We start from the raw sequence: 11,386 nt of genomic DNA on the forward strand, positions 1-11,386 counted from the left end.
GACTGATCGCAAATTTGTTGCCCTGCTGTAAGGCTGAATGATTAAACCCATCAAGCCATGTTGCATTTTGTCTGGCAGGCCCCCTCTCTCATGCCTCTTCTCTCCATACTTACTGAACCAGAAGCAATGCGAGTGCTGGTACATTAAAGATGGCATGATAATGTGGTGCGTAGCCAACTGCAGCATGTGGGTCTAATGGCATGCACAAAGATATATTAGCACTGAGGATCCGAGTGCTGGTACGTAAACAATGGCTGCGCCGACAGGCCCGGATCCGAGTGCTGGTACGTAAACAATGGTTGCGCCGACAAGCCAGTAGGATGAGGCTCGGAGCTAACCACGACTGAGTGGATGTTGCAATTTGAGTTATGCATCAATAATTCCCGGTGCCTTCTATGCCCATGTCTATCAAATTCAAATGCCTTTAGCACAGAGGCACGAAATGGAATTCTAAGGCAGAAGTAAACCGAGGAACGAGTTATTCCTTAGGGAAGACTTGCTCCTTATAAAAGAGTTATGCGGAATGCGGTAGACAGTGGTATGAAATTATTGCCCTCTGGTAGGTCAATAGCTATGAATCCTTTGGTTACGAGCTTGCTCCTTTGGTAGGTTATAAGCCACTATAAGAGCTTTATCGATGTTTTAAACAAATTTTCTTAGCCTTTTCAACCTATACATCTAGACGATGCACCTACCCAAAAAAACAATGTAGTATTACAAAGTTCATAAAAAATAAAGCACAATAACTAACATTCCATCACCAAAGAGAAAACACAGGCTAAGTAGAACCAACATCGCTTAACAACTTATCATGCAGCGATCAAATGAACGCTAAATTGGGAGTCACGTGAATGGTTCCATTCAAATTTTGGTAGCTTATCCTTATGTCTGCTGTTATGAGCGTCACTAGTTCATGCACTTCTCATTGTTGTTAAGAACAACACCCACCAGGCATAAACAGAAACACATATCACCAGTGGATGGTATTTATTCATGAAAACAAGAGCAAACCTTACTGAACTTCCATAGTTAATTAAATGAGTATCAACTTCCATACTGAACACTATATCAATACACATTAGTTTTCAATAACTAGCAGATAGAAGATGTTCACCACAAACAACAACCTACCTGCAGCAGCAATGCACTAAGCTGGAACAAGGTAATTGATGAAAGCTTCCGTGTTAGGAGCCAAAGCTTTCATGCTGTCGCGTGTGGCCATTTCATCGTCCTCGAATTGGTATGCTGGGGCACAGGTCACTCCAACGAAAGAATAGTGGAGGTCAGGGTCCCGTCCAGGTGTCTTGACAAAAACACTGCAGTCGTCAGTGAAGAACTCGATGTCGTGGGTCAGGAAGGCGCCAAACCACACATTCGGAGGGACCGTGTACTGTGGTCTCTGCCCTTTCCGTAGATCGGGACCGACTACTGTCATCTTGACTTGCCCATCATCATGCACCTCAAATACCTGAAATGGGTATTATATTGGATAAGATGGGCAGCATGCTTAGAAAATGATCAGCAATTTTGTTTTGCGCTAAGTTTGCAGACCGTGAGGGGCTCCCCCATGTAGTAGTGCCATGCCTCAGCGCAGGGGATGCGGTGCAGCCGAGCGATCTCCCCAGCAGGCAGCAGGAAATAGATTGCACTACTCCCAGCACGGTCCACCTTATCTAGAAGAATTAAACATGAAGTAACAAATTAGGAAAGACCTATTGCTTAACAGAAGCTATTCTTAGAAACCTCAGCACAATCAAGTGATCAACATATGAGTTTCCTTGTTACCAACCTTAGAAACTAACACATATCAGAAACAACTAGACATTGCTCTTATATTAGCCAGTTACGAAAGTTTTGAGTGCATGGTGCTTGAAAAAGGTATTTAAGGACACGCAGAAGACAAGGCTTACTACCATAGGTACGAGTGTCTCAGTTATTCAGTCTGTTTGATAGTTTGTTTGTTGTAACATCTAAAAGTTAAGGTAGTGATGACTCAGGTGAGCTAACAGAGTGTCTCGTTATTCTGACAAGAGGGCTCATAGGCACAAGGATGCAAAATTCTTTGAATGTTGATGTGTGTTGTTATAGCCCCAAACTCACAAGTTACGGCAGAATTACAGCACAAATTTGGCTAAGCTGGGCCATACAGCAATAGAAGACCATAATCTTTTTTTTAATGTGCTAGGATGATGTCACCAACTCACAAGTTTGGGATGGTATATGTTTGAGACAACCAACACTTTGGCTTGGTTATGACATGCATAATTTACTTGGCTGGCAAAAAGGCAGAACAGTAAAAGATAAAGGAACCTCTCAACATAATTTATTGCTTAATGCTCATAAATAAGCAGATCCGCCTGCAAGGTTCAGAAAACTAGCACTGACTGACGGATTTGTTCAACAAGAAAATCTGATGGATTAAAATATATGTTGGAGATCCTAGAGAAGGCTTTCATTTACAAACCTTTCGAGCAGTTAGGAAAATCTCATAAGCGGTAAGCCACAAATGACATATGCCATGTCTGGTCCATGTTTATGTTATTTCCACAATTATACTAAAACATGGACAGCATCACCTAATATAAATAGCAAGTCTGCTTGTATTTTTTTCTAGCAAGAAGACGAGGTTTAGAAATAGAGGGGTTTGCACATACCAAACAATTTTTATAACTGCGAGTGCCTTAGTGCTAACTACTTCACTTTCTCCACTAAAAACAACCACTATGGTTTCTAACACTGGGTATAGTGCAGGTACAAAGCATGCTCGACTAACATAAATCAAACACCCAAAATTAGTTGTCTTGACATTCACAAATATAGTTTCTTATTTGTACTTTATTCTTACCTTGAATTCTTTTGATGTGCAAGAAGACATCAGAATCCATGGAGTTACAAACACAAATATATAAGTCCACGCATTTCTCATTGCTTGAGAACATCAATGTGCATAACTCAGGAAATAATGGCATAAAATATTTCTCTGAATCAAATATCTCGGACGGATCAGATTTGAGAATCAGCAACAACTTCTATATACATACAAAATGCTGCAACGAAGCTATAATGCAACACTCACAAACAATGGGGCTGTTTCCCGATCTAAATCCAACTAATTGCCATCACCTAACCGAACCCCAGCTCACAAAATGGATGGCAGCTACTAACAAAAACTGAAGAGCCACTGCAATTAGCGCTTCTACAATCCTCCGAGTGTTCTAATCGAAGAGCACACAAGCCCACCGCGAGATCAAGATGAATGCCTAAAGCTGCAGTGAGTAATCCATGGAGAAGCTTACATTGGGGCGGGAGCGCGGACTTGGGGAGCGTGAGGGAGGGGTCGCGGAAGGTCTCCAGGTAGAAGCCGCCGTGGGGGTGGTGGTGCAGCTCCAGCGCCGCGACCACCTCCGCCGCCGTCTTCTTCTCCGTGCTCGGCAGCGCCATGGATTCCGCTTTGTCCCTCCGGTCTGGTGGTGCCTTCCCCTTCCTGCGGCTTCCGGCTCCTATCCGGTCTCTTGAAACAATCCGGGCCGTCGAGCGCGATAGATGGCCCGGCAACCAACGGCTCAGATCGCTCCACGCCGCGCACAAGGCACCTTACCTGGCTCGGTCGGGCGGGCGCACGCACGCGCACAACGGAGACCCACCCACGAACCCATCACCACCACCACCGCCGCCCTGACCCCCCACGCGCGGCGGCGCCGCCCCGCTCGCCACCGGCGACCATGGCCCTGGCGGCCATCTTCGTCTTCCTCCTCGTCTGCGCGGTGCACGTGCTCGAAAGCATGCTCGATCTCGCCAAGAAGGTCAGCGCCACGGAAGCTCTTTCTCTCTCCTTCTTTCCCCCGGTGAATTTGGCACCGATTCCCCCCGGAGAATTCGGTCTCCGTGGAAGAATAGAATCGATTTCCGTGGCGAATTTAGGGGGATTACTGGATCCGCTACATTGCGTGATTTCGACTGCTATGTTCAGGTAATCTTGTCCTGACCGGTTCGTGTGTTGCAGAGGGGATCAGTGAGCGATGAGCAGGTCAAACTACGGGTGGCAATCACGCAGCTTCTCAAGGAGTCCAGTGCACTGTCAACGTAGGGGATTTCTTTACCGTCTCCCTCTCTTCTCTCTTCTGATTTGGTGATTCTGATAGAGTTGTTCTTCAGAACTTTATGTTTTGCAATGTCATCGATTCTGTTCATGTTGCAGGCCCTCGACGTTTGCGCAGGCCGCAAAGCTCAAGAGGCTGGCTGCTGCTAAAGAGAAGGAACTAGCCAAATGTAAGAGTTGAATTCTTGCTGCCTACATTGAAACATTTAGCTCCCTTAACATTTGGGTGTGGTTTTTTTTTTTTTGCGGGGACACATTTGGGTGTGGTTGTGATCTTTCTTCTCATATTAGCTGACTACCAAAATTATACTATTTCTTTGGGACGAAAACCCCCACCGGTATTGATAGAAGAGCAAATCTCATCCATCAGTATGCAGCACACAAATAAGCTTCTTTCTATTTTGCAGTGCAACAGTCGGACATCAAGGGGAAGCAGTCTCTACATGAGAAATATGGCAAAGTTCTGAAGGCTACCAAGGTGCTTCATGATTGTAGTTTTTGTTCTCTGTTGTGTTTGACATTTATAGCCTCAGGAGTGTCTCATGAAATTGATCTGGTGGTAGGTCCTAGTCTATGGTTTGCTCGTCCTGTCGTTTTGGAGTGCACCTGTAGCTACCGTCCCCAACCATCTTCTACAGCCCTTCGGTATGTTAATGCCACTTATCACTTTGTTAGCTTGTCCAAAGCCTCATTAACTGCCTAATGTCTGCTCATTGTGCTTTAAATTGCCAGGCCTGCTCATCATGATATATTACTATATCATTTTAGAATGTGTACATTCGACATTTTGAAACATTGTGAGCTCATATAAACTAGAACTGGGTGTCGACCAGTTGGCTAGGCCAGAGCAGGAGCAGGCTAAACTGCTCGCAGGCCGCCAACCTACGTTCGAGACTCAGCCTCTGTGCTCGCCTTTCTTCTTCTTACAAAAATGCCACAGAGGGCTAGTCTTGGTTGGTCAAAGTATTTTCAGAGAAATTTTTTTAGAACAGTTTTTTCAGAGAACTGGGTGTTGACCAGTTGGCTAGCTAGAGCAGGCTGAAGTACTCACAGCCCGCCGACCTGCATTTGAGGCTCAGCTTCTGCTGGGTTGGTGCTCGCCTTTTTTCTTACAAAAATGCCACCAAGGCTAGTCCTGTTTTTTTTTTGAGAGAGCTCATATAAACACAAGTGTTAGAGTTTGTCATATTCAAGTACCACCATCTCTGTATTTGAAAAAGTAATAGCCAGAGGTGTGTACAGAGATAGACTGTTGATGTCATAAGCAAAGTGGGCAAAAGCTAGAGTGGCAAAAACAAAGTTTTACCCAAAGTACTGGTGTAGTGATTTCCAATAAAGTAATTCATCAACCAGATACTCCCTCCAGCTCCACCGAAAACAATTAGACAAACTGCCAAATTACCATATCATTTTATCCGTTTTCAGATCATTAATATGTATAATTGCATTTGTATTTGGTATACAATAATATTTGACTTTAAGATTATTGAATGTTGACATACTTTCGACTTCTCTAAAGGCAACATACTTTCGAGTTGGATGTTTGTTCTTGTTTACTCTCTGGGAACGAAAATGGTTCATTGTTCTTCTTCATTTCATGGACACACTATACATGTACAACCATGAAGATGTATCTGCCGGAAAAACACATCATTAAGGCATTAAGGAGTTAATGATTTTGAATTATTTACAGGAAGGATGTTCTCCTGGAAAGGCGTCGATGCTGCTACAGGACGTGTCGTGGTAAGCATAATCAAAGTTTAGCTTAAGGTTCTCCTTTGCACAGGACAAGTTTGGTTTGATCAGAATGCTAAAAATATTCTCCTGGAATACATGAATGGGAATTTCCTTTTGGGGATACACCCTACTGTGTACATAAACTTGCAGGATTGGCAAATACAGTGTGCGGGTGTCCTATTTCTTGCTTCCTTTAATCGTTTGCTCCCAAATATCTTGAATGCACATGTTTGGAAAAGATTATCCAAATGTCCTAGCTAATTTGCTGGATGTTTTCACAGGAATTAACACAAAAGCTACGCTGTTCTATGTTCTCTAATACCCCTCATGTTTGTGTTTTTGTTGCAGGTTGGAATTATGCCATGGCTATTTTTGACCTCTCGTGTCAGCAAATTATTGTCCCAAAAACTCGCCCCCATATTTCTGCACTAGTAGCTCCTTCTGATGAAGTAAATGTTGTTGGAGCTTTCATCTTCTGTCACACATTTTTGTACTTTTGACTTTTCTGTCTGATGGTACATCTGCAGCACCACTGTTTCAGATGCTCTCACTTTCTGTAAAAAAAATTGTGCTTAATTATCTGACCTAGTGATACTTATGGAGGTGTTTGATATCTGGATGCAGTCATATTTATGGTGCAAGCAGGTCCTTTTCCCCCTCAAGATTACTGCAGCGAGCCTCACATTTTTGGCCCTGCAATGATGTCCTATCGATTTGATTGGACGAATGTGCTTTCAAAATTAGTCTTTTTGGAGCACCGTTTTTGTTCTTTTTTTCGCGCGGAGCATTAGGAATGTTTTTTTCTTCGCGAATTGTTCACGCTTGTAGAACATTCAACAATGTTTATTGTTAAAAAAATTCAGACTATTCTGATTTTTTTACTGTTCACAACTCTAGAGCATTTGAGCTCAAGAGTTGACTTAACGTCCTAATTTAATAGGTTTCGCTAGGATGAGCCTTTGACCACCAATCACTCTATAATATTCTATGTGACACTTCGGAGTACGTACTTATTTGTGACACTGGTTTTGTATCATGAAAGCTACATATTGGTCGTTGAATTGTTTTTCAAAGACTTGTCTCAGTGAAACCTAATCCGTGAAGTGATTCGAAAAGGATTGATTGGTCCAGAATGCATGTCGGGTTTTCCGTTTTAGTTGGGCTTGACCAGTCTGGTTAGAATTGCAGACTGAAGCGCTGCCGTTTGGTATCGAGAATGGCCGCCCACCGTAAACTCCGGTTCCCATAGAAAAAAACATACTGTCCGCGACACGGGCGGAACAGGGAAACTGCGTTCTCATTACGGGTACACTAACCACGCATAGCATAATTAAGTGACTGGCATTACAGCCGGGCAGGCCAAGTACAAATCGCCACAGCACACAGTACATACCAGACAGAGCAAACCAAAAGCTATGCACACACGCGCACGGCCAGGATGGGTGTTATTATTAAGGCAGTGGGGTACTTGACTAAGCTGGGAGACCGGAGTTAACCGTGCTGGTTAGCTCGTTCGACGGTCCCACGCTGCGCTAGATCGATCGCTCATAGCCTGGTCATCGGCACCTGGACCCGTGGCACGGCGGTCGCCGCCGGTGCAGTCGCCGGCCGCGGCCGACCCTCCCAGCCTGCACGCACGCAAAAACCAAAACAGTTTCAGCGCAAGAAACGGCAGCGTCTCACTCTGCACGCACGCACGCACGCACGTACCCTCGTCGACGTCGAATCCCCGCCTGGCGAGCTCCCTGTACTCCTGGGCGAGGGCGCACCAGTGGCAGAGCAGGTGGGTGAGGCAGTCCGGCAGCGGCGTCTCCGGCAGGCCGTACCGCTCCCGCAGCTTGCGCCGGTACCACCCCGTGTACACCCACCACAGCCCGAAGTAGGCCGCCACAAGGTAGCAGGTGAAGTGCACGCACCGGCCTTCCGAGCCCTGGTCGACGATGTCGGCGACGCAGGCGAACGCCGCGCAGGGGAACCACACGCTGCAGCAAACTAGGAGTACATGCATGCATGTCGATCATCATTCATCAAGACGTACCGCCGGTCCCTATCATTGCATGAGTACGTTAGTTTCACGCTGGAGTACGTACATGCGTCGCAGCCGTCGTCTTCGCAGTCGAACAGGCCGGTCTGCCACCCCTGCCGGACCGGCACGGCCGCCACGCTCTGCTTGACGACCACTCTGGTGTCGTGGCCGTCGCCTTGCGCGCTCAGGGTGGTCGTGTCGGTTCCGCTAGCCCTAGCCTGAACGTACCAGCACGTACGTACATATAAGCTGCTAACTCTTTTTAGTCTTATATAATAACCAAACAATGTGCGCGGCTAGGTGTTACTCACAGGCAGTTGCAGGTCCTGCGAAGCATCGACTCCGAAACTCATCTTCTTGGTCGTCGATGGAGGGAGTCGTAAGCCGGCCGATTCAGATTTGCTCCAACTGCATGCATGCAATGAAGAATAACCTACGAGTAGTAAGTAACACTGTTAGTTCCAATATAAATGGAGTAGCTTAATTTGGCATGATTGAACCCGGACTACACTCCTAATGCCGGCCGGCGGCCGAGCCAGAGAACCCAGTGCTTGCACGAATAAGCCACGAGCCACAATACCTCAAGGAGCCAGCCAGCCGGCGCCGGTGAGTCGTCTCTCCTCAACGGCCGCCAAAGGAACTAGAAGCACATATATTGGTCGATCAGCACTACGCGTCTCATTCTTAAGTAAAGACCGGGAGCGGCACGCGTTGACCTGAGGTCTACGCGCGCGGGGCCGCCCCATTCACGTCATGTCACTCACGGGGCACGCCATGTGGGTGGGGTGGGGTGTCATTCACCTGAGGCGCACGTTCGTTGCTCGCATGCATGCCACCGATGCATGCAGGTGTCCAGGCCCCTCGGGACTTGGCCTATTAAACGACAAAATGCTTTGTGCTTTCACAGCTCAGACGTCTGGATAGAATAGGGACTTGACTCTGTTGTGTTTGTGTATTTTGTTGTATTATTTATTTTCAAATAAAATACAAAATAAGGTTTCAACGTAAAAATGAAATATGAAATGATTACCAGCTAGACAAGATTGGATAAAGCAAATTGTGCGGAGTGGGGGTGTAGTTGTTATGATGAAGGGAAAGTTAGGGCATCTTCAACGTGGTGCATGAAACCGGACAAAGGGTAGGGGGTGGCCATCCAACCCGATGCAGCAAATATCCGCCCATTTTTCATAAGAAAAAAAGAATAATCAAAAGTCCGCCCATTTTCAATAAGAAAATCAAATTTCTGCCATACAGTCTTACTTTGAATCATGATTGATAGCAATTCAACTATACATTTAAATCTAAATATAAGTGTCGGACGTTCAATAAATTTAAATCCACCACCACATAAAAGCATCGATGTTCAACAAGTTTAAATCCCAAATTCAACCATAATCCTCGAAAGCGGCCTTCATATCAAGCTTTCTCACCTCGAGTTTGAACTTCTTCATCGATGCATGTTGTTTATCAAGATGGATTCTCCCTCATGTTGTTTATCAAGATGGATTCTCCCTCGAGCTCCATCCAACAATGAGTCAATATGTAGCGCTTGCCCTCCATCCTTTGGTGCATCATGACAGTGTGTCTGGGCTATAAAATGATGTGATCATGAAGTTGCAACATTGAGTGAACCAATGAATTGACTGATGACCCACAAGTGTAGGGGATCTATCGTAGTCCTTTTAGTAAGTAAGAGTGTCGAACCCAATGGGGAGCAGAAGAAAATGACAAGCGGTTTTCAATAAGGTATTCTCTGCAAGCACTGAAATTATCAGTAACAGATAGTTTTGTGATAAGGTAATTTATAACGGATAACAAGTAACAAGAGTAAATAAAGTGCAGCAAGGTGGCCCAATTCTTTTTGTAGCAAAGGACAAGCCTGGACAAACTCTTATATAAAGGAAAACGCTCCCGAGGATACATGGGAATTATCGTGAAGCTAGTTTTCATCACGCTCATATGATTCGCGTTCGTTACTTTGATAATTTGATATGTGGGTGGACCGGTGCTTGCGTGATGTCCTTCCTTGGACAAGCATCCCACTTATGATTAACCCCTCTCGCAAGCAGCCGCAACTACGAAAGAAGAATTAAGGTAAACCTAAAATGAAAGAAGTGAGGTATGTTCGATGATGTAGTATTAATATGCATAAAGGATCTGAACATATGATCTTCCACCGAATAAACCAACTAGCATCAACTACATGTTAGGTTTAGAAGTGAGGTATGCATAAAGGATCTGTACATATGATCTTCCACCGATTAAACCGTCGTTGGTGATCAACACGCGGAAGCCGATAACGATAAATATGTCCACATGTTTAGAGATAGAGGTGTCGATAAAATAAAATACGGACATGAAGGCATCATGATCATTCTTATAACAGCAACATATATAAATATTGTCATATGATTTCTTATGCTAAAGTAACAATCTATTCACAATGGCAAGTATTAATCAGAAACTTCATTAAAAACTAACAAAATATAATCTCGGTCATTGAAGAAATTGCAATTTATCATAACATCGGAAAGAGTCTATGTAAGAGCTTTTCAGTAAGCCCACATACTCAACTATCATTTAGTCTTTCACAATTGCTAACACTCACGCAATACTTATGGGTATGGAGTTTTAATCGGACACAGAGAAAGATAGAGGCTTATAATGTTGCCTCCCAACCTTTTACCTCAAGGGTAATGTCAACAATAATAGTTCATGATAGCTTACATCCAATTGGATATATATATCAAGATCTTTCCAACACAATATGCTTGCCAAAGGATAAAATGTAAAAAGGAAAGGTGAAGATCACCATGACTCTTGCATAAGGTATAAAACAAGAATAAAAGATAGGCCCTTCGCAGAGGGAAGCGGAGGTTTTCATGTGCTTTTATGGTTGGATGAACAAAATCTTAATGCGAAAGAACGTCACTTTATATTTCCACTTGTGATATGGACCTTTATTATGCAGTCCGTCACTTTTATTTCTTCCACATCACAAGATCGTATAAAGCTTATTTTCTCCACACTAATAAATCATACATATTTAGAGAGCATTTTTCTATTGCATGCAACAATGACAACTTACTTGAAGGATCTTACTCAATCCATAGGTAGGTATGGTGGACTCTCATGGCAAAACTGGTTTAAGGGATGTTTGGAAGCACAAGTAGTATCTCTACTTGGTGCAAAAATTTGGCTAGCATGAGAGGGAAAGGCAAGCTCAACATGTTGGATCATCCATGATAATATACTTTATTTCAGATATAAGAAAACATAACCCATTACGTTGTCTTTCTTGTCCAACATCAACTCTTTAGCATGTCATTTTTTAATGAGTGCTCATAATCATAAAAGATGTCGAAGATAGTATATTTATATGTGAAAACCTCTCTTTCTTTATTACTTCATGTTAATTGCAACGATGACCAAAACTATGTTTGTCAACTCTCAACAATTTTTATTCATCATACTCTTTATATGCGAAGTAATTACTCTCCATAAGATCAATATGATCTCTTTAT

General features: G+C 44.0%; 3 protein-coding genes across 3 annotated transcripts; 1 reads left to right on the forward strand and 2 right to left on the reverse strand.

The window, feature by feature from the left end:
- Positions 1 to 954: 954 nt before the first annotated feature.
- On the reverse strand, positions 955 to 3,505 carry LOC119340782. The gene is made up of 3 exons (XM_037612699.1): positions 3,297 to 3,505; positions 1,552 to 1,673; positions 955 to 1,468 (listed from the first exon to the last, which is right to left on the reverse strand). The coding sequence occupies exons 1-3, from the start codon at positions 3,439 to 3,441 to the stop codon at positions 1,148 to 1,150; spliced, it is 588 nt and encodes a 195-aa protein (XP_037468596.1). The 5' UTR covers positions 3,442 to 3,505; the 3' UTR covers positions 955 to 1,147.
- Positions 3,506 to 3,604: 99 nt separating this feature from the next.
- Positions 3,605 to 6,463, forward strand: LOC119341499. Its single transcript, XM_037613373.1, has 7 exons — positions 3,605 to 3,803; positions 4,004 to 4,083; positions 4,199 to 4,269; positions 4,507 to 4,577; positions 4,663 to 4,744; positions 5,793 to 5,842; positions 6,185 to 6,463. The coding sequence occupies exons 1-7, from the start codon at positions 3,723 to 3,725 to the stop codon at positions 6,266 to 6,268; spliced, it is 519 nt and encodes a 172-aa protein (XP_037469270.1). The 5' UTR covers positions 3,605 to 3,722; the 3' UTR covers positions 6,269 to 6,463.
- Positions 6,464 to 7,147: 684 nt separating this feature from the next.
- Positions 7,148 to 8,546, reverse strand: LOC119341347 (protein PLANT CADMIUM RESISTANCE 7-like). Its single transcript, XM_037613228.1, has 5 exons — positions 8,443 to 8,546; positions 8,174 to 8,295; positions 7,927 to 8,080; positions 7,547 to 7,828; positions 7,148 to 7,464 (listed from the first exon to the last, which is right to left on the reverse strand). The coding sequence occupies exons 2-5, from the start codon at positions 8,213 to 8,215 to the stop codon at positions 7,382 to 7,384; spliced, it is 561 nt and encodes a 186-aa protein (XP_037469125.1). The 5' UTR covers positions 8,216 to 8,295; positions 8,443 to 8,546; the 3' UTR covers positions 7,148 to 7,381.
- Between the last annotated feature and the right edge of the window lie 2,840 nt (positions 8,547 to 11,386).

Source organism: Triticum dicoccoides, chromosome 7B (genome assembly GCF_002162155.2).
Source record: "Triticum dicoccoides isolate Atlit2015 ecotype Zavitan chromosome 7B, WEW_v2.0, whole genome shotgun sequence".
In the NCBI taxonomy this organism is placed as follows: domain Eukaryota; kingdom Viridiplantae; phylum Streptophyta; class Magnoliopsida; order Poales; family Poaceae; genus Triticum; species Triticum dicoccoides.